The 25,564-nt window shown below is 61.3% G+C and overlaps 1 protein-coding gene across 1 annotated transcript; it reads left to right on the top strand.

Moving 5' to 3' along the window:
• The first annotated feature begins 23,502 nt into the window (after nt 1-23,502).
• LOC138467349 (spidroin-1-like) lies at nt 23,503-25,256 on the top strand. Its single transcript, XM_069607316.1, has 3 exons — nt 23,503-23,695; nt 23,951-24,976; nt 25,105-25,256. The coding sequence occupies exons 1-3, from the start codon at nt 23,503-23,505 to the stop codon at nt 25,254-25,256; spliced, it is 1,371 nt and encodes a 456-aa protein (XP_069463417.1).
• Nucleotides 25,257-25,564: the final 308 nt, after the last annotated feature.

Raw genomic sequence — 25,564 nt, 5'->3', positions numbered from 1 at the left:
GTCTACATCCCAGTGGGCTATGCAGGGCCGGGGAAGCAGTCTGCATGGGGAAGCAGTCTGCATCTCCAGTGGGCTATGCAGGGCTGGGGAAGCAGGCTGCATCTCCAGTTCGCTATGCAGGGCTGGGTAAGCATTTAGCATTTCCAGTGGGCTATGCAGGGCCGGGGAAGCAGGCTGCACCCCCTGTGCGCTATGCAGGGTCGGGGAAGCAGTCTGCATGGGGAAGCAGTCTGCATCCCCAGTGGGCTATGCAGGGCCGGGGAAGCAATCTGCATGGGGAAGCAGTCTGCATCCCCAGTGGGCCATGCAGGGCCGGGGAAGCAGTCTGCATCCCCAGTGGGCTATGCAGGGAGGGGTAAGCAATCTGCATGGGGAAGCAGTCTGCATCTCCAGTGGGCAATGCAGGGCTGGGGAAGCAGCCTGCATCCCCAGTGCGCTATGCAGGGCCGGGGAAGCAGTCTGCATGGGGAAGCAGTCTGCATCCCCAGTGGGCTATGCAGGCCCGGGGAAGCAATCTGCATCTCCAGTGGGCTATGCAGGACCGGGGAACCAACCTGCATCTCCAGTGGGCTATGCAGGGATGGGGAAGCAACCTGCATCCCCAGTGGGCTATGCGGGGCGGTGGGAAGCAGCCTGCATCTCCAGTGGGATAAGCAGGCGTGGGGAAGCAGCCTGCATCTCCAGTGGGCTAAGCAGGGCTGGGGAAGCAGACTACATGGGGAAGCAGTCTACATCCCAAGTGGGCTATGCAGGGCCGGGGAAGCAGTCTGCATGGGGAAGCAGTCTGCATCTCCAGTGGGCTATGCAGGGCCGGGGAAGCAGGCTGCATCTCCAGTTCTCTATGCAGGGCCGGGGAATCAATCTGCATCTCCAGTGAGCTATGCAGGGCTGGGGAAGCAGGCTGCATCCCCAGTGCGCTATGCAGGGCTGAGGAAGCAGTCTGCATGGGGAAGCAGTCTGCATCCCCAGTGGGCTATGCAGGGCCAGGGAAGCAATCTGCATCTCCAGTGGCCTATGCAGGGCCATGGAAGCAGCCTGCATCTCCAGTGGGCTATGCATGGCTAGGGAAGCTGCCTGCATCTCCAATGGGCTATGCAGGGACGGGGAAGCAGGCTGCATCTCCAGTTCGCTATGCAGGGCCGGGTAAGCAATTAGCATCTCCAGTGGTCTATGCAGGGCTGGGGAAGCAGGCTTCATCTCCAGTGGGCTTTGCAGGCCCGGGGAAGCAGCCTGCATCTCCAGTGGGCTATGCTGGGATGGGAAAGAAGCCTGCATCTCCAGTGGGCTATGCGGGGCTGGGGAAGCAGCCTGCATCTCCAGTGGGCTATGCGGGGATGGGAAAGAAGCCTGCATCTCCAGTGGGCTATGCGGGGATGGGGAAGCAGCCTGCATCTCCAGTGGGCTAAGCAGGGCTGGGAAAGCAGCCTGCATCTCAGTGGGCTATGCAGGGCCGGGGAATCAGGCTGCATCTCTAGTGGGCTATGCAGGGCCGGGGAAGCAGTCTGCATGGGGAAGCAGTCTACATCCCCAGTGGGCTATGCAGGGCCGGGGAAGCAGTCTGCATGGGGAAGCAGTCTGCATCCCCAGTGGGCTTTGCAGGGCCGGGGAAGCAGTCTGCATGGGGAAGCAGTCTGCATCTCCAATGGGCTATGAAGGGCCGGGGAAGCAGGCTGCATCTCCAGATGGCTATGCAGGCCGGGGAAGCAATCTGCATCTCCAGTGGGCTATGTAGGGCTGGGGAATCAGGCTGCATCTCCAGTGGGCTAAGCAGGGCCAGGGAAGCAGGGTGCATCTCCAGTGGGCTATGCAGGGCCAGGGAAGCAGGGTGCATCTCCAGTGGGCTATGCAGGGCCGGGGAAGCAGGCTGCATTTCCAGTGAGCTATTCAGGGATGGGGAAGCAGTTTGCATCTCCAGTGAGCTATTCAGGGATGGGGAAGCAGTCTGCATCCCCAGTGCGCTATGCAGGGCCGGGGAAGCAGTCTACATAGGGAAGCAGTCTGCATCCCCAGTGGGCTATGCAGGGCCGGGGAAGCAGTCTGCATGGGGAAGCAGTCTGCATCTCCAGTGGGCTATGCAGGGCTGGGCAAGCAGGCTGCATCTCCAGTGGGCTATGCAGGGCCGTGGAAGCAATCTGCATCTCCAGTGGGCTATGCAGGGCCGTGGAAGCAGCCTGCATCTCCAGTGGGCTATGCAGGGCTAGGGAAGTAGTCTGCATCTCCAGTGGGCTATGCAAGGATGGGGGAGCAGTTTGCATCTCCAGTGGGCTATGCGAGGCCAGGGAAGGAGTCTGCATCTCCAGTGGGCTATGCAGGGCTGGGGAAGCAGGCTGCATCTCCAGTGGGCTATGCAGGGCCGGGGAAGCATTCTGCATCTCCAGTGGTCTATGAAGGGCCGGGGAAGCAGCCTGCATCTCCAGTGGGCTATGCAAGGATGGGGAAGCAGTTTGCATCTCCAGTGGGCTATGCAGGGCCAGGGAAGGAGTCTGCATCTCCAGTGGGCTATGCAGGGCTGGGGAAGCAGGCTGCATCTCCAGTGGGCTATGCAGTGCCGGGGAAGCATTCTGCATCTCCAGTGGGCTATGAAGGGCGGGGGAAGCAGCCTGCATCTCCAGTGGGCTATGCAGGGATGGGGAAGCAGCCTGCATCTCCAGTGGGCTATGCGGGGTGGGGATAGCAGCCTGCATCTCCAGTGGGCTATGCAGGGATGGGGAAGCAGCCTGCATCTCCAGTGGGCTATGCGGGGCCGGGGAAGCAGCCTGCATCTCCAGTGGGCTATGCGGGGCTGGGGAAGCAGCCTGCGTCTCCAGTGGGCTATGCGGGACTGGGGAAGCAATCTGCATCTCCAGTGGGCTATGCAGGGCCGGGGAAGCAGTCTGCATCCCCAGTGCACTATGCAGGGCCGGGAAAGCACTCTGCATTGGGAAGCAGTCTGCATCCCCAGTGGGCTATGCAGGGCCAGGGAAGCAGTCTGCATGGGGAAGCAGTCTGCATCTCCAGTGGGCTATGAAGGGCCAGGGAAGCAGGCTGCATCTCCAGTTGGCTATGCAGGGCCGGGGAGCAATCTGCATCTCCAGTGGGCTATGCAGGGCCGGGGAAGCAGTCTGCATCCCCAGTGCACTATGCAGGGCCGGGAAAGCACTCTGCATTGGGAAGCAGTCTGCATCCCCAGTGGGCTATGCAGGGCCAGGGAAGCAGTCTGCATCTCCAGTTCGCTATGCAGGGCTGGGTAAGCATTTAGCATTTCCAGTGGGCTATGCAGGGCCGGGGAAGCAGGCTGCACCCCCTGTGCGCTATGCAGGGTCGGGGAAGCAGTCTGCATGGGGAAGCAGTCTGCATCCCCAGTGGGCTATGCAGGGCCGGGGAAGCAATCTGCATGGGGAAGCAGTCTGCATCCCCAGTGGGCCATGCAGGGCCGGGGAAGCAGTCTGCATCCCCAGTGGGCTATGCAGGGAGGGGTAAGCAATCTGCATGGGGAAGCAGTCTGCATCTCCAGTGGGCAATGCAGGGCTGGGGAAGCAGCCTGCATCCCCAGTGCGCTATGCAGGGCCGGGGAAGCAGTCTGCATGGGGAAGCAGTCTGCATCCCCAGTGGGCTATGCAGGCCCGGGGAAGCAATCTGCATCTCCAGTGGGCTATGCAGGACCGGGGAACCAACCTGCATCTCCAGTGGGCTATGCAGGGATGGGGAAGCAACCTGCATCCCCAGTGGGCTATGCGGGGCGGTGGGAAGCAGCCTGCATCTCCAGTGGGATAAGCAGGCGTGGGGAAGCAGCCTGCATCTCCAGTGGGCTAAGCAGGGCTGGGGAAGCAGACTACATGGGGAAGCAGTCTACATCCCAAGTGGGCTATGCAGGGCCGGGGAAGCAGTCTGCATGGGGAAGCAGTCTGCATCTCCAGTGGGCTATGCAGGGCCGGGGAAGCAGGCTGCATCTCCAGTTCTCTATGCAGGGCCGGGGAATCAATCTGCATCTCCAGTGAGCTATGCAGGGCTGGGGAAGCAGGCTGCATCCCCAGTGCGCTATGCAGGGCTGAGGAAGCAGTCTGCATGGGGAAGCAGTCTGCATCCCCAGTGGGCTATGCAGGGCCAGGGAAGCAATCTGCATCTCCAGTGGCCTATGCAGGGCCATGGAAGCAGCCTGCATCTCCAGTGGGCTATGCATGGCTAGGGAAGCTGCCTGCATCTCCAGTGGGCTATGCAGGGACGGGGAAGCAGGCTGCATCTCCAGTTCGCTATGCAGGGCCGGGTAAGCAATTAGCATCTCCAGTGGTCTATGCAGGGCTGGGGAAGCAGGCTTCATCTCCAGTGGGCTTTGCAGGCCCGGGGAAGCAGCCTGCATCTCCAGTGGGCTATGCTGGGATGGGAAAGAAGCCTGCATCTCCAGTGGGCTATGCGGGGCTGGGGAAGCAGCCTGCATCTCCAGTGGGCTATGCGGGGATGGGAAAGAAGCCTGCATCTCCAGTGGGCTATGCGGGGATGGGGAAGCAGCCTGCATCTCCAGTGGGCTAAGCAGGGCTGGGAAAGCAGCCTGCATCTCAGTGGGCTATGCAGGGCCGGGGAATCAGGCTGCATCTCTAGTGGGCTATGCAGGGCCGGGGAAGCAGTCTGCATGGGGAAGCAGTCTACATCCCCAGTGGGCTATGCAGGGCCGGGGAAGCAGTCTGCATGGGGAAGCAGTCTGCATCCCCAGTGGGCTTTGCAGGGCCGGGGAAGCAGTCTGCATGGGGAAGCAGTCTGCATCTCCAATGGGCTATGAAGGGCCGGGGAAGCAGGCTGCATCTCCAGATGGCTATGCAGGCCGGGGAAGCAATCTGCATCTCCAGTGGGCTATGTAGGGCTGGGGAATCAGGCTGCATCTCCAGTGGGCTAAGCAGGGCCAGGGAAGCAGGGTGCATCTCCAGTGGGCTATGCAGGGCCAGGGAAGCAGGGTGCATCTCCAGTGGGCTATGCAGGGCCGGGGAAGCAGGCTGCATTTCCAGTGAGCTATTCAGGGATGGGGAAGCAGTTTGCATCTCCAGTGAGCTATTCAGGGATGGGGAAGCAGTCTGCATCCCCAGTGCGCTATGCAGGGCCGGGGAAGCAGTCTACATAGGGAAGCAGTCTGCATCCCCAGTGGGCTATGCAGGGCCGGGGAAGCAGTCTGCATGGGGAAGCAGTCTGCATCTCCAGTGGGCTATGCAGGGCTGGGCAAGCAGGCTGCATCTCCAGTGGGCTATGCAGGGCCGTGGAAGCAATCTGCATCTCCAGTGGGCTATGCAGGGCCGTGGAAGCAGCCTGCATCTCCAGTGGGCTATGCAGGGCTAGGGAAGTAGTCTGCATCTCCAGTGGGCTATGCAAGGATGGGGGAGCAGTTTGCATCTCCAGTGGGCTATGCGAGGCCAGGGAAGGAGTCTGCATCTCCAGTGGGCTATGCAGGGCTGGGGAAGCAGGCTGCATCTCCAGTGGGCTATGCAGGGCCGGGGAAGCATTCTGCATCTCCAGTGGTCTATGAAGGGCCGGGGAAGCAGCCTGCATCTCCAGTGGGCTATGCAAGGATGGGGAAGCAGTTTGCATCTCCAGTGGGCTATGCAGGGCCAGGGAAGGAGTCTGCATCTCCAGTGGGCTATGCAGGGCTGGGGAAGCAGGCTGCATCTCCAGTGGGCTATGCAGTGCCGGGGAAGCATTCTGCATCTCCAGTGGGCTATGAAGGGCGGGGGAAGCAGCCTGCATCTCCAGTGGGCTATGCAGGGATGGGGAAGCAGCCTGCATCTCCAGTGGGCTATGCGGGGTGGGGATAGCAGCCTGCATCTCCAGTGGGCTATGCAGGGATGGGGAAGCAGCCTGCATCTCCAGTGGGCTATGCGGGGCCGGGGAAGCAGCCTGCATCTCCAGTGGGCTATGCGGGGCTGGGGAAGCAGCCTGCGTCTCCAGTGGGCTATGCGGGACTGGGGAAGCAATCTGCATCTCCAGTGGGCTATGCAGGGCCGGGGAAGCAGTCTGCATCCCCAGTGCACTATGCAGGGCCGGGAAAGCACTCTGCATTGGGAAGCAGTCTGCATCCCCAGTGGGCTATGCAGGGCCAGGGAAGCAGTCTGCATGGGGAAGCAGTCTGCATCTCCAGTGGGCTATGAAGGGCCAGGGAAGCAGGCTGCATCTCCAGTTGGCTATGCAGGGCCGGGGAGCAATCTGCATCTCCAGTGGGCTATGCAGGGCCGGGGAAGCAGTCTGCATCCCCAGTGCACTATGCAGGGCCGGGAAAGCACTCTGCATTGGGAAGCAGTCTGCATCCCCAGTGGGCTATGCAGGGCCAGGGAAGCAGTCTGCATGGGGAAGCAGTCTGCATCTCCAGTGGGCTATGAAGGGCCAGGGAAGCAGGCTGCATCTCCAGTGGGCTATGCAGGGCCGTGGAAGCAGGCTGCATCTCCAGTTGGCTATGCAGGGCCGGGGAAGCAGTCTGCATCTCCAGTGAGCTAGGCAGGGATGGGAAAGCAGTTTGCATATCCAGTGGGCTATGCAGGGCCGGAGAAGCAGTCTGCATCTCCAGTGGGCTATGCAGGGATGGGGATACAGGCTGCATCTCCAGTGGGCTATGCAGGGATGGGGAAGAAATCTGAATCTCCAGTGGGCTATGCGGGGCTGGGGAAGCAGCCTGCATCTCCAGTGGGCTATGCAGGGATGGGGAAGCAGCCTGCATCTCCAGTGGGCTATGCGGGGCTGGGTAAGCAGCCTGCATCTCCAGTGGGCTATGTGGGGATGGGGAAGCAGACTGCATCTCCAGTGGGCTATGCGGGGCTGAGGAAGCAGCCTGCATCTCCAGTGGGCTATGCAGGGTTGGGGAAGCAGCGTTCATCTCCAGTGGGCTATACAGGGCTGGGGAAGCAGCCTGCATCTCCAGTGGTTTAAGCAGGGATAGGGAAGCAGCCTGCATCTCTAGTGGGCTATACAGGGCTGGGGAAGCAATCTGCATCTCCAGTGGGCTATGCAGGGCCGTGGAAGCAGCCTGCATCTCCAGTGGGCTATGCAGGGCTAGGGAAGTAGTCTGCATCTCCAGTGGGCTATGCAAGAATGGGGGAGCAGTTTGCATCTCCAGTGGGCTATGCGAGGCCAGGGAAGGAGTCTGCATCTCCAGTGGGCTATGCAGGGCTGGGGAAGCAGGCTGCATCTCCAGTGGGCTATGCAGGGCCGGGGAAGCATTCTGCATCTCCAGTGGGCTATGAAGGGCCGGGGAAGCAGCCTGCATCTCCAGTTGGCTATGCAAGGATGGGGAAGCAGTTTGCATCTCCAGTGGGCTATGCAGGGCCAGGGAAGGAGTCTGCATCTCCAGTGGGCTATACAGGGCTGGGGAAGCAGGCTGCATCTCCAGTGGGCTCTGCAGGGCCGGGGAAGCATTCTGCATCTCCAGTGGGCTATGAAGGGCTGGGGAAGCAGCCTGCATCTCCAGTGGGCTATGCAGGGATGGGGAAGCAGCCTGCATCTCCAGTGGGCTATGCGGGGTGGGGATAGCAGCCTGCATCTCCAGTGGGCTATGCAGGGATGGGGAAGCAGCCTGCATCTCCAGTGGGCTATGCGGGACCGGGGAAGCAGCCTGCATCTCCAGTGGGCTATGCGGGGCTGGGGAAGCAGCCTGCGTCTCCAGTGGGCTATGCGGGACTGGGGAAGCAATCTGCATCCCCAGTGGGCTTTGCAGGGCCGGGGAAGCAGTCTGCATGGGGAAGCAGTCTGCATCTCCAATGGGCTATGAAGGGCCGGGGAAGCAGGCTGCATCTCCAGATGGCTATGCAGGGCCGGGGAAGCAATCTGCATCTCCAGTGGGCTATGCAGGGCTGGGGAATCAGGCTGCATCTCCAGTGGGCTATGCAGGGCCAGGGAAGCAGGGTGCATCTCCAGTGGGCTATGCAGGGCCGGGGAAGCAGGCTGCATCTCCAGTGAGCTATTCAGGGATGGGGAAGCAGCCTGCATCTCCAGTGGGCTAAGCAGGGCTGGGGAAGCAGACTACATGGGGAAGCAGTCTACATCCCAAGTGGGCTATGCAGGGCCGGGGAAGCAGTCTGCATGGGGAAGCAGTCTGCATCTCCAGTGGGCTATGCAGGGCCGGGGAAGCAGGCTGCATCTCCAGTTCTCTATGCAGGGCCGGGGAATCAATCTGCATCTCCAGTGAGCTATGCAGGGCTGGGGAAGCAGGCTGCATCCCCAGTGCGCTATGCAGGGCTGAGGAAGCAGTCTGCATGGGGAAGCAGTCTGCATCCCCAGTGGGCTATGCAGGGCCAGGGAAGCAATCTGCATCTCCAGTGGCCTATGCAGGGCCATGGAAGCAGCCTGCATCTCCAGTGGGCTATGCATGGCTAGGGAAGCTGCCTGCATCTCCAGTGGGCTATGCAGGGCCGGGGAAGCAGGCTGCATCTCCAGTTCGCTATGCAGGGCCGGGTAAGCAATTAGCATCTCCAGTGGTCTATGCAGGGCTGGGGAAGCAGGCTTCATCTCCAGTGGGCTTTGCAGGCCCGGGGAAGCAGCCTGCATCTCCAGTGGGCTATGCTGGGATGGGAAAGAAGCCTGCATCTCCAGTGGGCTATGCGGGGCTGGGGAAGCAGCCTGCATCTCCAGTGGGCTATGCGGGGATGGGAAAGAAGCCTGCATCTCCAGTGGGCTATGCGGGGATGGGGAAGCAGCCTGCATCTCCAGTGGGCTAAGCAGGGCTGGGAAAGCAGCCTGCATCTCAGTGGGCTATGCAGGGCCGGGGAATCAGGCTGCATCTCTAGTGGGCTATGCAGGGCCGGGGAAGCAGTCTGCATGGGGAAGCAGTCTACATCCCCAGTGGGCTATGCAGGGCCGGGGAAGCAGTCTGCATGGGGAAGCAGTCTGCATCCCCAGTGGGCTTTGCAGGGCCGGGGAAGCAGTCTGCATGGGGAAGCAGTCTGCATCTCCAATGGGCTATGAAGGGCCGGGGAAGCAGGCTGCATCTCCAGATGGCTATGCAGGCCGGGGAAGCAATCTGCATCTCCAGTGGGCTATGTAGGGCTGGGGAATCAGGCTGCATCTCCAGTGGGCTAAGCAGGGCCAGGGAAGCAGGGTGCATCTCCAGTGGGCTATGCAGGGCCAGGGAAGCAGGGTGCATCTCCAGTGGGCTATGCAGGGCCGGGGAAGCAGGCTGCATTTCCAGTGAGCTATTCAGGGATGGGGAAGCAGTTTGCATCTCCAGTGAGCTATTCAGGGATGGGGAAGCAGTCTGCATCCCCAGTGCGATATGAAGGGCCGGGGAAGCAGTCTACATAGGGAAGCAGTCTGCATCCCCAGTGGGCTATGCAGGGCCGGGGAAGCAGTCTGCATGGGGAAGCAGTCTGCATCTCCAGTGGGCTATGCAGGGCTGGGCAAGCAGGCTGCATCTCCAGTGGGCTATGCAGGGCCGTGGAAGCAATCTGCATCTCCAGTGGGCTATGCAGGGCCGTGGAAGCAGCCTGCATCTCCAGTGGGCTATGCAGGGCTAGGGAAGTAGTCTGCATCTCCAGTGGGCTATGCAAGGATGGGGGAGCAGTTTGCATCTCCAGTGGGCTATGCGAGGCCAGGGAAGGAGTCTGCATCTCCAGTGGGCTATGCAGGGCTGGGGAAGCAGGCTGCATCTCCAGTGGGCTATGCAGGGCCGGGGAAGCATTCTGCATCTCCAGTGGTCTATGAAGGGCCGGGGAAGCAGCCTGCATCTCCAGTGGGCTATGCAAGGATGGGGAAGCAGTTTGCATCTCCAGTGGGCTATGCAGGGCCAGGGAAGGAGTCTGCATCTCCAGTGGGCTATGCAGGGCTGGGGAAGCAGGCTGCATCTCCAGTGGGCTATGCAGTGCCGGGGAAGCATTCTGCATCTCCAGTGGGCTATGAAGGGCGGGGGAAGCAGCCTGCATCTCCAGTGGGCTATGCAGGGATGGGGAAGCAGCCTGCATCTCCAGTGGGCTATGCGGGGTGGGGATAGCAGCCTGCATCTCCAGTGGGCTATGCAGGGATGGGGAAGCAGCCTGCATCTCCAGTGGGCTATGCGGGGCCGGGGAAGCAGCCTGCATCTCCAGTGGGCTATGCGGGGCTGGGGAAGCAGCCTGCGTCTCCAGTGGGCTATGCGGGACTGGGGAAGCAATCTGCATCTCCAGTGGGCTATGCAGGGCCGGGGAAGCAGTCTGCATCCCCAGTGCACTATGCAGGGCCGGGAAAGCACTCTGCATTGGGAAGCAGTCTGCATCCCCAGTGGGCTATGCAGGGCCAGGGAAGCAGTCTGCATGGGGAAGCAGTCTGCATCTCCAGTGGGCTATGAAGGGCCAGGGAAGCAGGCTGCATCTCCAGTTGGCTATGCAGGGCCGGGGAGCAATCTGCATCTCCAGTGGGCTATGCAGGGCCGGGGAAGCAGTCTGCATCCCCAGTGCACTATGCAGGGCCGGGAAAGCACTCTGCATTGGGAAGCAGTCTGCATCCCCAGTGGGCTATGCAGGGCCAGGGAAGCAGTCTGCATGGGGAAGCAGTCTGCATCTCCAGTGGGCTATGAAGGGCCAGGGAAGCAGGCTGCATCTCCAGTGGGCTATGCAGGGCCGTGGAAGCAGGCTGCATCTCCAGTTGGCTATGCAGGGCCGGGGAAGCAGTCTGCATCTCCAGTGAGCTAGGCAGGGATGGGAAAGCAGTTTGCATATCCAGTGGGCTATGCAGGGCCGGAGAAGCAGTCTGCATCTCCAGTGGGCTATGCAGGGATGGGGATACAGGCTGCATCTCCAGTGGGCTATGCAGGGATGGGGAAGAAATCTGAATCTCCAGTGGGCTATGCGGGGCTGGGGAAGCAGCCTGCATCTCCAGTGGGCTATGCAGGGATGGGGAAGCAGCCTGCATCTCCAGTGGGCTATGCGGGGCTGGGTAAGCAGCCTGCATCTCCAGTGGGCTATGTGGGGATGGGGAAGCAGACTGCATCTCCAGTGGGCTATGCGGGGCTGAGGAAGCAGCCTGCATCTCCAGTGGGCTATGCAGGGTTGGGGAAGCAGCGTTCATCTCCAGTGGGCTATACAGGGCTGGGGAAGCAGCCTGCATCTCCAGTGGTTTAAGCAGGGATAGGGAAGCAGCCGGCATCTCTAGTGGGCTATACAGGGCTGGGGAAGCAATCTGCATCTCCAGTGGGCTATGCAGGGCCGTGGAAGCAGCCTGCATCTCCAGTGGGCTATGCAGGGCTAGGGAAGTAGTCTGCATCTCCAGTGGGCTATGCAAGAATGGGGGAGCAGTTTGCATCTCCAGTGGGCTATGCGAGGCCAGGGAAGGAGTCTGCATCTCCAGTGGGCTATGCAGGGCTGGGGAAGCAGGCTGCATCTCCAGTGGGCTATGCAGGGCCGGGGAAGCATTCTGCATCTCCAGTGGGCTATGAAGGGCCGGGGAAGCAGCCTGCATCTCCAGTTGGCTATGCAAGGATGGGGAAGCAGTTTGCATCTCCAGTGGGCTATGCAGGGCCAGGGAAGGAGTCTGCATCTCCAGTGGGCTATGCAGGGCTGGGGAAGCAGGCTGCATCTCCAGTGGGCTCTGCAGGGCCGGGGAAGCATTCTGCATCTCCAGTGGGCTATGAAGGGCTGGGGAAGCAGCCTGCATCTCCAGTGGGCTATGCAGGGATGGGGAAGCAGCCTGCATCTCCAGTGGGCTATGCGGGGTGGGGATAGCAGCCTGCATCTCCAGTGGGCTATGCAGGGATGGGGAAGCAGCCTGCATCTCCAGTGGGCTATGCGGGACCGGGGAAGCAGCCTGCATCTCCAGTGGGCTATGCGGGGCTGGGGAAGCAGCCTGCATCTCCAGTGGGCTATGCGGGACTGGGGAAGCAATCTGCATCCCCAGTGGGCTTTGCAGGGCCGGGGAAGCAGTCTGCATGGGGAAGCAGTCTGCATCTCCAATGGGCTATGAAGGGCCGGGGAAGCAGGCTGCATCTCCAGATGGCTATGCAGGGCCGGGGAAGCAATCTGCATCTCCAGTGGGCTATGCAGGGCTGGGGAATCAGGCTGCATCTCCAGTGGGCTATGCAGGGCCAGGGAAGCAGGGTGCATCTCCAGTGGGCTATGCAGGGCCGGGGAAGCAGGCTGCATCTCCAGTGAGCTATTCAGGGATGGGGAAGCAGTTTGCATCTCCAGTGAGCTATTCAGGGATGGGGAAGCAGTCTGCATCCCCAGTGCGCTGTGCAGGGCCGGGGAAGCAGTCTGCATAGGGAAGCAGTCTGCATCCCCAGTGGGCTATGCAGGGCCAGGGAAGCAGTCTGCATGGGGAAGCAGTCTGCATCTCCAGTGGGCTATGCAAGGATGGGGAAGCAGTTTGCATCTCCAGTGGGCTATGCAGGGCCAGGGAAGGAGTCTGCATCTCCAGTGGGCTATGCAGGGCTGGGGAAGCAGGCTGCATCTCCAGTGGGCTATGCAGGGCCGGGGAAGCATTCTGCATCTCCAGTGGGCTATGAAGAGCCGGGGAAGCAGCCTGCATCTCCAGTGGGCTATGCAGGGATGGGGAAGCAGCCTGCATCTCCAGTGGGCTATGCGGGGTGGGGATAGCAGCCTGCATCTCCAGTGGGCTATGCAGGGATGGGGAAGCAGCCTGCATCTCCAGTGGGCTATGCGGGGCCGGGGAAGCAGCCTGCATCTCCAGTGGGCTATGCGGGGCTGGGGAAGCAGCCTGCGTCTCCAGTGGGCTATGCGGGACTGGGGAAGCAATCTGCATTGGGAAGCAGTCTGCATCCCCAGTGGGCTATGCAGGGCCAGGGAAGCAGTCTGCATGGGGAAGCAGTCTGCATCTCCAGTGGGCTATGAAGGGCCAGGGAAGCAGGCTGCATCTCCAGTTGGCTATGCAGGGCCGGGGAAGCAATCTGCATCTCCAGTGGGCTATGCAGGGCTGGGGAAGCAGGCTGCATCTCCAGTGGGCTATGCAGGGCCGTGGAAGCAGGCTGCATCTCCAGTTGGCTATGCAGGGCCGGGGAAGCAGTCTGCATCTCCAGTGAGCTAGGCAGGGATGGGAAAGCAGTTTGCATATCCAGTGGGCTATGCAGGGCCGGAGAAGCAGTCTGCATCTCCAGTGGGCTATGCAGGGATGGGGAAACAGGCTGCATCTCCAGTGGGCTATGCAGGGATGGGGAAGAAATCTGAATCTCCAGTGGGCTATGCGGGGCTGGGGAAGCAGCCTACATCTCCAGTGGGCTATGCAGGGATGGGGAAGCAGCCTGCATCTCCAGTGGGCTATGCCGGGCTGGGTAAGCAGCCTGCATCTCCAGTGGGCTATGTGGGGATGGGGAAGCAGACTGCATCTCCAGTGGGCTATGCGGGGCTGGGGAAGTAGCCTGCATCTCCAGTGGGATAAGCAGGGATGGGGAAGCAGCCTGCCTCTCAATGGGCAAGCAGGGCTGGGGAAGCAGTCTGCATCTCCAGTGGGCTAAGCAGGGCCGGCGACGCAGTTTGCATCCCCAGATCGCTATGCAGGGCCGGGGAATCAGTCTGCATGGGGAAGCAGTCTGCATCCCCAGTGGGCTATGCAGGGCCGGGGAAGCAGTCTGCATGGGGAAGCAGTCTGCCTCCCCAGTGGGCGATGCAGGGTCGCGGAAGCAATCTGCATGGGGAAGCAGTCTGCATCTCCAGTGGGCTATGCAAAGCTGGGGAAGCAGGCTGCATCTCCAGTGGGCTATGCAGGGCCGGGGAAGCAATCTGCATCTCCAGTGGGCTATGCAGGGCCGTGGAAGCAGCCTGCATCTCCAGTGGGCTGTGCAGGGCTAGGGAAGCAGTCTGCATCTCCAATGGGCTATGCAGGGATGGGGAAGCAGTTTGCATCTCCAGTGGGCTATGCAGAGCCGGGAAAGCGGTCTGCATCTCCAGTGGGCTATGCACAGCTAGGGAAGCAATTTGCATCTCCAGTGGGCTATGCAGGGCCGGGGAAGCAACCTGCATCTCCAGTGGGCTATGCAGGGATGGGGAAGCAACCTGCATCCCCAGTGGGCTATGCGGGGCGGGGGAAGCAGCCTGCATCTCCAATTGGCTATGCAGGGATGGGGAAGCAGCCTGCATCTTCAGTGGGCTATGCGGGGCTGGGGAAGCAGCCTGCATCTCCAGTGGGCTAAGCAGGGGTGGGGAAGCAGCTTGCATCTCCAGTGGGCTAAGCAGGGCTGGGGAAGCAGACTGCATCTCAGTGGGCTAAGCACGGCTGGGGAAGCAGTCTGCATCCCCAGTGCGCTATGCACGGTCGGGGAAGCAGTCTGCATGGGGAAGCAGTCTACATCCCAGTGGGCTATGCAGGGCCGGGGAAGCAGTCTGCATGGGGAAGCAGTCTGCATCTCCAGTGGGCTATGCAGGGCCGGGGAAGCAGGCTGCATCTCCAGTTCGCTATGCAGGGCTGGGTAAGCATTTAGCATTTCCAGTGGGCTATGCAGGGCCGGGGAAGCAGGCTGCACCCCCTGTGCGCTATGCAGGGTCGGGGAAGCAGTCTGCATGGGGAAGCAGTCTGCATCCCCAGTGGGCTATGCAGGGCCGGGGAAGCAATCTGCATGGGGAAGCAGTCTGCATCCCCAGTGGGCTATGCAGGGCCGGGGAAGCAGTCTGCATCCCCAGTGGGCTATGCAGGGAGGGGGAAGCAATCTGCATGGGGAAGCAGTCTGCATCTCCAGTGGGCACTGCAGGGCTGGGGAAGCAGCCTGCATCTCCAGTGGGCTATGCAGGGCCGGGGCAGCAGTCTGCATCCCCAGTGCGCTATGCAGGGCCAGGGAAGCAGTCTGCATGGGGAAGCAGTCTGCATCCCCAGTGGGCTATGCAGGCCCGGGGAAGCAATCTGCATCTCCAGTGGGCTATGCAGGACCGGGGAACCAACCTGCATCTCCAGTCGGCTATGCAGGGATGGGGAAGCAACCTGCATCCCCAGTGGGCTATGCGGGGCGGTGGGAAGCAGCCTGCATCTCCAGTGGGATAAGCAGGCGTGGGGAAGCAGCCTGCATCTCCAGTGGGCTAAGCAGGGCTGGGGAAGCAGACTACATGGGGAAGCAGTCTACATCCCAAGTGGGCTATGCAGGGCCGGGGAAGCAGTCTGCATGGGGAAGCAGTCTGCATCTCCAGTGTGCTATGCAGGGCCGGGGAAGCAGGCTGCATCTCCAGTTCTCTATGCAGGGCCGGGGAATCAATCTGCATCTCCAGTGAGCTATGCAGGGCTGGGGAAGCAGGCTGCATCCCCAGTGCGCTATGCAGGGCTGAGGAAGCAGTCTGCATGGGGAAGCAGTCTGCATCTCCAGTGGGCTATGCAGGGCCAGGGGAGCAATCTGCATCTCCAGTGGCCTATGCAGGGCCATGGAAGCAGCCTGCATCTCCAGTGGGCTATGCATGGCTAGGGAAGCTGCCTGCATCTCCAGTGGGCTATGCAGGGCCGGGGAAGCAGGCTGCATCTCCAGTTCGCTATGCAGGGCCGGGTAAGCAATTAGCATCTCCAGTGGTCTATGCAGGGCTGGGGAAGCAGGCTTCATCTCCAGTGGGCTTTGCAGGCCCGGGGAAGCAGCCTGCATCTCCAGTGGGCTATGCGGGGATGGGAAAGAAGCCTGCATCTCCAGTGGGCTATGCGGGGCTGGGGAAGCAGCCTGCATCTCCAGTGGGCTATGCGGGGATGGGAAAGAAGCCTGCATCTCCAGTGGGCTATGCGGGGATGGGGAAGCAGCCTGCATCTCCAGTGGGCTAAGCAGGGCTGGGAAAGCAGCCTGCATCTCAGTGGGCTATGCAGGGCCGGGGAATCAGGCTGCATCTCTAGTGGGCTATGCAGGGCCGGGGAAGCAGTCTGCATGGGGAAGCAGTCTACATCCCCAGTGGGCTATGCAGGGCCGGGGAAGCAGTCTGCATGGGGAAGCAGTCTGCATCTCCAATGGGCTATGAAGGGCCGGGGAAGCAGGCTGCATCTCCAGATGGCTATGCAGGGCCGGGGAAGCAATCTGCATCTCCAGTGGGCTATGCAGGGCTGGGGAATCAGGCTGCATCTCCAGTGGGCTATGCAGGGCCAGGGAAGCAGGGTGCATCTCCAGTGGGCTATGCAGGGCCGGGGAAGCAGGCTGCATCTCCAGTGAGCTATTCAGGGATGGGGAAGCAGTTTGCATCTCCAGTGAGCTATTCAGGGATGGGGAAGCAGTCTGCATCCCCAGTGCGCTGTGCAGGGCCGGGGAAGCAGTCTACATAGGGAAGCAGTCTGCATCCCCAGTGGGCTATGCAGGGCCGGGGAAGCAGTCTGCATGGGGAAGCAGTCTGCATCTCCAGTGGGCTATGCAGGGCTGGGCAAGCAGGCTGCATCTCCAGTGGGCTATGCAGGGCCGTGGAAGCAATCTGCATCTCCAGTGGGCTATGCAGGGCCGTGGAAGCAGCCTGCATCTCCAGTGGGCTATGCAGGGCTAGGGAAGTAGTCTGCATCTCCAGTGGGCTATGCAAGGATGGGGGAGCAGTTTGCATCTCCAGTGGGCTATGCGAGGCCAGGGAAGGAGTCTGCATCTCCAGTGGGCTATGCAGGGCTGGGGAAGCAGGCTGCATCTCCAGTGGGCTATGCAGGGCCGGGGAAGCAGCCTGCATCTCCAGTGGGCTATGAAGGGCCGGGGAAGCAGCCTGCATCTCCAGTGGGCTATGCAAGGATGGGGAAGCAGTTTGCATCTCCAGTGGGCTATGCAGGGCCAGGGAAGGAGTCTGCATCTCCAGTGGGCTATGCAGGGCTGGGGAAGCAGGCTGCATCTCCAGTGGGCTATGCAGTGCCGGGGAAGCATTCTGCATCTCCAGTGGGCTATGAAGGGCCGGGGAAGCAGCCTGCATCTCCAGTGGGCTATGCAGGGATGGGGAAGCAGCCTGCATCTCCAGTGGGCTATGCGGGGTGGGGATAGCAGCCTGCATCTCCAGTGGGCTATGCAGGGATGGGGAAGCAGCCTGCATCTCCAGTGGGCTATGCGGGGCCGGGGACGCAGCCTGCATCTCCAGTGGGCTATGCGGGGCTGGGGAAGCAGCCTGCGTCTGCAGTGGGCTATGCGGGACTGGGGAAGCAATCTGCATCTCCAGTGGGCTATGCAGGGCCGGGGAAGCAGTCTGCATCCCCAGTGCACTATGCAGGGCCGGGGAAGCACTCTGCATTGGGAACCAGTCTGCATCCCCAGTGGGCTATGCAGGGCCAGGGAAGCAGTCTGCATGGGGAAGCAGTCTGCATCTCCAGTGGGCTATGAAGGGCCAGGGAAGCAGGCTGCATCTCCAGTTGGCTGTGCAGGGCCGGGGAGCAATCTGCATCTCCAGTGGGCTATGCAGGGCTGGGGAAGCAGGCTGCATCTCCAGTGGGCTATGCAGGGCCGTGGAAGCAGGCTGCATCTCCAGTTGGCTATGCAGGGCCAGGGAAGCAGTCTGCATCTCCAGTGAGCTAGGCAGGGATGGGAAAGCAGTTTGCATATCCAGTGGGCTATGCAGGGCCGGAGAAGCAGTCTGCATCTCCAGTGGGCTATGCAGGGATGGGGAAACAGGCTGCATTTCCAGTGGGCTATGCAGGGATGGGGAAGAAATCTGAATCTCCAGTGGGCTATGCGGGGCTGGGGAAGCAGCCTGCATCTCCAGTGGGCTATGCAGGGATGGGGAAGCAGCCTGCATCTCCAGTGGGCTATGCGGGGCTGGGTAAGCAGCATGCATCTCCAGTGGGCTATGTGGGGATGGGGAAGCAGACTGCATCTCCAGTGGGCTATGCGGGGCTGAGGAAGCAGCCTGCATCTCCAGTGGGCTATGCAGGGTTGGGGAAGCAGCGTTCATCTCCAGTGGGCTATACAGGGCTGGGGAAGCAGCCTGCATCTCCAGTGGTTTAAGCAGGGATGGGGAAGTAGCCTGCATCTCTAGTGGGCTATACAGGGCTGGGGAAGCAATCTGCATCTCCAGTGGGCTATGCAGGGCCGTGGAAGCAGCCTGCATCTCCAGGTGGCTGTGCAGGGCTAGGGAAGCAGTCTGCATCTCCAATGGGCTATGCAGGGATGGGGAAGCAGTTTGCATCTCCAGTGGGCTATGCAGGGCTGGGGAAGCAGGCTGCATCTCCAGTGGGCTATGCAGGGCCGGGGAAGCGTTCTGCATCTCCAGTGGGCTGTGAAGGGCCGGGGAAGCAGCCTGCATCTCCAGTGGGCTATGCGGGGTGGGGATAGCAGCCTGCATCTCCAGTGGGCTATGCAGGGATGGGGAAGCAGCCTGCATCTCCAGTGGGCTATGCGGGGCCGGGGAAGCAGCCTGCATCTCCAGTGGGCTATGCGGGGCTGGGGAAGCAGCCTGCGTCTCCAGTGGGCTATGCGGGACTGGGGAAGCAATCTGCATCTCCAGTGGGCTATGCAGGGATGGGGAAGCAGCCTGCATCTCAGTGGGCTAAGCACGGCTGGTGAAGCAGCCTGCATCTCCAGTGGGCTATGCAGGGCCGGGGAAGCAGTCTGCATCCCCAGTGCGCTATGCAGGGCCGGGGAAGCACTCTGCATTGGGAAGCAGTCTGCATCCCCAGTGGGCTATGCAGGGCCAGGGAAGCAGTCTGCATGGGGAAGCAGTCTGCATCCCCAGTGGGCTATGAAGGGCCAGGGAAGCAGGCTGCATCTCCAGTTGGCTATGCAGGGCCGGGGAAGCAATCTGCATCTCCAGTGGGCTATGCAGGGCTGGGGAAGCAGGCTGCATCTCCAGTGGGCTATGCAGGGCCGTGGAAGCAGGCTGCATCTCCAGTTGGCTATGCAGGGCCGGGGAAGCAGTCTGCATCTCCAGTGAGCTAAGCAGGGATGGGAAAGCAGTTTGCATATCCAGTGGGCTATGCAGGGCCGGAGAAGCAGTCTGCATCTCCAGTAGGCTATGCAGGGATGGGGAAACAGGCTGCATCTCCAGTGGGCTATGCAGGGATGGGGAAGAAATCTGAATCTCCAGTGGGCTATGCGGGGCTGGGGAAGCAGCCTGCATCTCCAGTGGGCTATGCAGGGATGGGGAAGCAGCCTGCATCTCCAGTGGGCTATGCGGGGCTGGTTAAGCAGCCTGCATCTCCAGTGGGCTATGTGGGGATGGGGAAGCAGACTGCATCTCCAGTGGGCTATGCGGGGCTGAGGAAGCAGCCTGCATCTCCAGTAGGCTATGCAGGGTTGGGGAAGCAGCCTTCATCTCCAGTGGGCTATACAGGGCTGGGGAAGCAGCCTGCATCTCCAGTGGTTTAAGCAGGGATGGGGAAGCAGCCTGCATCTCTAGTGGGCTATACAGGGCTGGGGAAGCAATCTGCATCTCCAGTGGGCTATGCAGGGCCGTGGAAGCAGCCTGCATCTCCAGTAGGCTGTGCAGGGCTAGGGAAGCAGTTTGCATCTCCAATGGGCTATGCAGGGATGGGGAAGCAGTTTGCATCTCCAGTGAGCTATGTAGGGCCGGGGAAGCGGTCTGCATCTCCAGTGAGCTATGCAGGGCTAGGGAAGCAGTTAGCATCTCCAGTGGGCTATGCAGGGCCGGGGAATCAACCTGCATCTCCAGTGGGCTATGCAGGGATGGGGAAGCAACCTGCATCCCCAGTGGGCTATGCGGGGCGGGGGAAGCAGCCTGCATCTCCAATTGGCTATGCAGGGATGGGGAAGCAGCCTGCATCTTCAGTGGGCGATGCGGGGCTGGGGAAGCAGCCTGCATCTCCAGTGGGCTAAGCAGGGGTGGGGAAGCAGCCTGCATCTCCAGTGGGCTAAGCAGGGCTGGGGAAGCAGACTGCATCTCAGTGGGCTAAGCACGGCTGGGGAAGCAGTCTGCATCCCCAGTGCGCTATGCACGGTCGGCAAAGCAGTCTGCATGGGGAAGCAGTCTACATCCCAGTGGGCTATGCAGGGCCACTGCATGGGGAAGCAGTCTGCATGGGGAAGCAGTCTGCATCTCCAGTGGGCTATGCAGGGCCGGGGAAGCAGGCTGCATCTCCAGTGGGCTATGCAGGGCCGGGGAAGCGTTCTGCATCTCCAGTGGGCTGTGAAGGGCCGGGGAAGCAGCCTGCATCTCCAGTGGGCTATGCGGGGTGGGGATAGCAGCCTGCATCTCCAGTGGGCTATGCAGGGATGGGGAAGCAGCCTGCATCTCCAGTGGGCTATGCGGGGCCGGGGAAGCAGCCTGCATCTCCAGTGGGCTATGCGGGGCTGGGGAAGCAGCCTGCGTCTCCAGTGGGCTATGCGGGACTGGGGAAGCAATCTGCATCTCCAGTGGGCTATGCAGGGATGGGGAAGCAGCCTGCATCTCAGTGGGCTAAGCACGGCTGGTGAAGCAGCCTGCATCTCCAGTGGGCTATGCAGGGCCGGGGAAGCAGTCTGCATCCCCAGTGCGCTATGCAGGGCCGGGGAAGCACTCTGCATTGGGAAGCAGTCTGCATCCCCAGTGGGCTATGCAGGGCCAGGGAAGCAGTCTGCATGGGGAAGCAGTCTGCATCCCCAGTGGGCTATGAAGGGCCAGGGAAGCAGGCTGCATCTCCAGTTGGCTATGCAGGGCCGGGGAAGCAATCTGCATCTCCAGTGGGCTATGCAGGGCTGGGGAAGCAGGCTGCATCTCCAGTGGGCTATGCAGGGCCGTGGAAGCAGGCTGCATCTCCAGTTGGCTATGCAGGGCCGGGGAAGCAGTCTGCATCTCCAGTGAGCTAGGCAGGGATGGGAAAGCAGTTTGCATATCCAGTGGGCTATGCAGGGCCGGAGAAGCAGTCTGCGTCTCCAGTAGGCTATGCAGGGATGGGGAAACAGGCTGCATCTCCAGTGGGCTATGCAGGGATGGGGAAGAAATCTGAATCTCCAGTGGGCTATGCGGGGCTGGGGAAGCAGCCTGCATCTCCAGTGGGCTATGCAGGGATGGGGAAGCAGCCTGCATCTCCAGTGGGCTATGCGGGGCTGGTTAAGCAGCCTGCATCTCCAGTGGGCTATGTGGGGATGGGGAAGCAGACTGCATCTCCAGTGGGCTATGCGGGGCTGAGGAAGCAGCCTGCATCTCCAGTAGGCTATGCAGGGTTGGGGAAGCAGCCTTCATCTCCAGTGGGCTATACAGGGCTGGGGAAGCAGCCTGCATCTCCAGTGGTTTAAGCAGGGATGGGGAAGCAGCCTGCATCTCTAGTGGGCTATACAGGGCTGGGGAAGCAATCTGCATCTCCAGTGGGCTATGCAGGGCCGTGGAAGCAGCCTGCATCTCCAGTAGGCTGTGCAGGGCTAGGGAAGCAGTTTGCATCTCCAATGGGCTATGCAGGGATGGGGAAGCAGTTTGCATCTCCAGTGAGCTATGTAGGGCCGGGGAAGCGGTCTGCATCTCCAGTGAGCTATGCAGGGCTAGGGAAGCAGTTAGCATCTCCAGTGGGCTATGCAGGGCCGGGGAATCAACCTGCATCTCCAGTGGGCTATGCAGGGATGGGGAAGCAACCTGCATCCCCAGTGGGCTATGCGGGGCGGGGGAAGCAGCCTGCATCTCCAATTGGCTATGCAGGGATGGGGAAGCAGCCTGCATCTTCAGTGGGCGATGCGGGGCTGGGGAAGCAGCCTGCATCTCCAGTGGGCTAAGCAGGGGTGGGGAAGCAGCCTGCATCTCCAGTGGGCTAAGCAGGGCTGGGGAAGCAGACTGCATCTCAGTGGGCTAAGCACGGCTGGGGAAGCAGTCTGCATCCCCAGTGCGCTATGCACGGTCGGCAAAGCAGTCTGCATGGGGAAGCAGTCTACATCCCAGTGGGCTATGCAGGGCCACTGCATGGGGAAGCAGTCTGCATGGGGAAGCAGTCTGCATCTCCAGTGGGCTATGCAGGGCTGGGGAAGCAGGCTGCATCTCCAGTTCGCTATGCAGGGCAAGGTAAGCAATTAGCATCTCCAGTGGGCTATGCAGGGTTGGGGAAGCAGGCTGCACCCCCAGTGCGCTAAGCAGGGCCGGGGAAGCAGTCTGCATGGGGAAGCAGTCTGCATCCCCAATGGGCTATATAGGGTTGGGGAAGCAGTCTGCATGGGGAAGCAGTCTGCATCCCCAGTGGGCTATGCAGGGCCGGGGAAGCAGTCTGCATGGGGAGGCAGTCTGCATCCCCAGTGGGCTATGCAGGGAGGGGGAAGCAATCTGCATGGGGATGCAGTCTGCATCTCCAGTGGGCACTGCAGGGCTGGGGAAGCAGCCTGCATCTCCAGTGGGCTATGCAGGGCCGGCGCAGCAATCTGCATCTCCAGTGCGCTATGCAGAGCCGGGGAAGCAGTCTGCATGGGGAAGCAGTCTGCATCCCCAGTGGGCTATGCAGGCCTGGGGAAGCAATCTGCATCTCCAGTGGGCTATGCAGGACCGGGGAACCAACCTGCATCTCCAATGGGCTATGCGGGGATGGGGAAGCATCCTGCATCTCCAGTGGGCTATGCGGGGCTGGGGAAGCAGCCTGCATCTCCAGTGAGCTAAGCAGGGGTGGGGAAGCAGCCTGCATCTCCAGTGGGCTAAGCAGGGCTGGGGAAGCAGACTACATGGGGAAGCAGTCTACATCCCCAGTGGGCTATGCAGGGACGGGGAAGCAGTCTGCATGGGGAAGCAGTCTGCATCTCCAGTGGGTTATGCAGGGCCAGGGAAGCAGGCTGCATCTCCAGTTCTCTATGCAGGGCCGGGGAAGCAATCTGCATCTCCAGTGAGCTATGCAGGGCTGGGGAAGCAGGCTGCATCCCCAGTGCGCTATGCAGGGCTGAGGAAGCAGTCTGCATGGCGAAGCAGTCTGCATCCCCAGTGGGCTATGCAGGGCCAGGGAAGCAATCTGCATCTCCAGTGGGCTATGCAGGGCCATGGAAGCAGCCTGCATCTCCAGTGGGCTATGCAGGGCTAGGGAAGCAGGCTGCATCTCCTGTTCGCTATGCAGGGCCGGGTAAGCAATTAGCATCTCCAGTAGTCTATGCAGGGCTGGGGAAGCAGGCTGCATCTCCAGTGGGCTTTGCAGGCCCGGGGAAGCAGCCTGCATCTCCAGTGGGCTATGCGGGGATGGGAAAGAAGCCTGCATCTCCAGTGGGCTATGCGGGGCTGGGGAAGCAGCCTGCATCTCTAGTGGGCTATGGAGGGATGGGAAAGAAGCCTGCATCTCCAGTGGGCTATGCGGGGATGGGGAAGCAGCCTGCATCTCAGTGGGCTATGCAGGGCCGGGGAATCAGGCTGCATCTCCAGTGGGCTATGCAGGGCCGGGGAAGCAGTCTGCATGGGGAAGCAGTCTGCATCCCCAGTGGGCTTTGCAGGGCCGGGGAAGCAGTCTGCATCTCCAGTGGGCTATGAAGGGCCGGGGAAGCAGGCTGCATCTCCAGTTGGCTATGCAGGGCCGGGGAAGCAATCTGCATCTCCAGTGGGCTATGCAGGGCTGGGGAATCAGGCTACATCTCCAGTGGGCTATGCTGGGCCCGGGAAGCAGGCTGCATCTCCAGTGGGCTATGCAAGGATGGGGAAGCAGTTTGCATCTCCAGTGGGCTGTGCAGGGCCAGGGAAGGAGTCTGCATCTGCAGTGGGCTATGCAGGGCTGGGGAAGCAGGCTGCATCTCCAGTGGGCTATGCGGGGTGGGGATAGCAGCCTGCATCTCCAGTGGGCTATGCAGGGATGGGGAAGCAGCCTGCATCTCCAGTGGGCTATGCGGGGCCGGGGAAGCAGCCTGCATCTCCAGTGGGCTATGCAGGGCTGGGGAAGCAGCCTGCGTCTCCAGTGGGCTATGCGGGACTGGGGAATCAATCTGCATCTCCAGTGGGCTATGCAGGGATGGGGAAGCAGCCTGCATCTCAGTGGGCTAAGCACGGCTGGTGAAGCAGCCTGAATCTCCAGTGGGCTAAGCAGGGCCGGGGAAGCAGTCTGCATCCCCAGTGCGCTATGCAGGGCCGGGGAAGCAGTCTGCATTGGGAAGCAGTCTGCATCCCCAGTGGGCTATGCAGGGCCAGGGAAGCAGTCTGCATGGGGAAGCAGTCTGCATCTCCAGTGGGCTATGAAGGGCCAGGGAAGCAGGCTGCATCTCCAGTTGGCTATGCAGGGCCGGGGAAGCAATCTGCATCTCCAGTGGGCTATGCAGGGCTGGGGAAGCAGGCTGCATCTCCAGTGGGCTATGCAGGGCCGTGGAAGAAGGCTGCATCTCCAGTTGGCTATGCAGGGCCGGGGAAGCAGTTTGCATCTCCAGTGGGCTATGCAGGGACGGAGAAGCAGTCTGCATCTCCAGTGGGCTATGCAGGGATAGGGAAACAGGCTGCATCTCCAGTGGGATATGCAGGGCCGGGGAAGAAATCTGAATCTCCAGTGGGCTATGCAGGGCCGGGGAAGAAATCTGAATCTCCAGTGGGCTATGCGGGGCTGGGGAAGCAGCCTGCATCTCCAGTGGGCTATGCAGGGATGGGGAAAGAGCCTGCATCTCCAGTGGGCTATGCGGGGCTGGGTAAGCAGCCTGCATCTCCAGTGGGCTATGCGGGGATGGGGAAGCAGACTGCATCTCGAGTGGGCTATGCGGGGCTGGGGAAGCAGCCTGCATTTCCAGTGGGCTATGCAGGGTTGGGGAAGCAGCCTTCATCTCCAGTGGGCTATACAGGGCTGGGGAAGCAGCCTGCATCTCCAGTGGGCTATGCAGGGATAGGGAAACAGGCTGCATCTCCAGTGGGATATGCAGGGCCGGGGAAGAAATCTGAATCTCCAGTGGGCTATGCAGGGCCGGGGAAGAAATCTGAATCTCCAGTGGGCTATGCGGGGCTGGGGAAGCAGCATGCATCTCCAGTGGGCTATGCAGGGATGGGGAAAGAGCCTGCATCTCCAGTGGGCTATGCGGGGCTGGGTAAGCAGCCTGCATCTCCAGTGGGCTATGCGGGGATGGGGAAGCAGTCTGCATCTCGAGTGGGCTATGCGGGGCTGGGGAAGCAGTCTGCATCCCCAGTGCGCTATGCACGGTCGGGGAAGCAGTCTGCATGGGGAAGCAGTCTACATCCCAGTGGGCTATGCAGGGCCGGGGAAGCAGTCTGCATGGGGAAGCAGTCTGCATCTCCAGTGGGCTATGCAGGGCCGGGGAAGCAGGCTGCATCTCCAGTTCGCTATGCAGGGCTGGGTAAGCATTTAGCATTTCCAGTGGGCTATGCAGGGCCGGGGAAGCAGGCTGCACCCCCTGTGCGCTATGCAGGGTCGGGGAAGCAGTCTGCATGGGGAAGCAGTCTGCATCCCCAGTGGGCTATGCAGGGATGGGGAAGCAACCTGCATCCCCAGTGGGCTATGCGGGGCGGGGGAAGCAGCCTGCATCTCCAATTGGCTATGCAGGGATGGGGAAGCAGCCTGCATCTTCAGTGGGCTATGCGGGGCTGGGGAAGCAGCCTGCATCTCCAGTGGGCTAAGCAGGGGTGGGGAAGCAGCTTGCATCTCCAGTGGGCTAAGCAGGGCTGGGGAAGCAGACTGCATCTCAGTGGGCTAAGCACGGCTGGGGAAGCAGTCTGCATCCCCAGTGCGCTATGCACGGTCGGGGAAGCAGTCTGCATGGGGAAGCAGTCTACATCCCAGTGGGCTATGCAGGGCTGGGGAAGCAGTCTGCATGGGGAAGCAGTCTGCATCTCCAGTGGGCTATGCAGGGCCGGGGAAGCAGGCTGCATCTCCAGTTCGCTATGCAGGGCTGGGTAAGCATTTAGCATTTCCAGTGGGCTATGCA

This window comes from Ambystoma mexicanum, chromosome 4q (genome assembly GCF_040938575.1).
Source record: "Ambystoma mexicanum isolate Mex_15411 chromosome 4q, UKY_AmexF1_1, whole genome shotgun sequence".
NCBI lineage: Eukaryota > Metazoa > Chordata > Amphibia > Caudata > Ambystomatidae > Ambystoma > Ambystoma mexicanum.
This window is presented reverse-complemented; position numbering and strand designations above follow the sequence as displayed.

Excerpts from the sequence above, each read along its gene's own strand:
- LOC138467349 (XM_069607316.1), top strand. The coding sequence starts at position 23,503 with ATGGGGAAGCAGCCTGCATCTCCAGTGGGCTATGCGGGGCCGGGGAAG. Across the intron at positions 23,696-23,950 it reads ATCTCAGTGGGCTAAGCACG|TGGGCTATGCAGGGCTGGGG; the intron begins GCTGGTGAAGCA and ends CTGCATCTCCAG. Across the intron at positions 24,977-25,104 it reads AGTTCGCTATGCAGGGCTGG|GGATGGGGAAGCAACCTGCA; the intron begins GTAAGCATTTAG and ends TGGGCTATGCAG.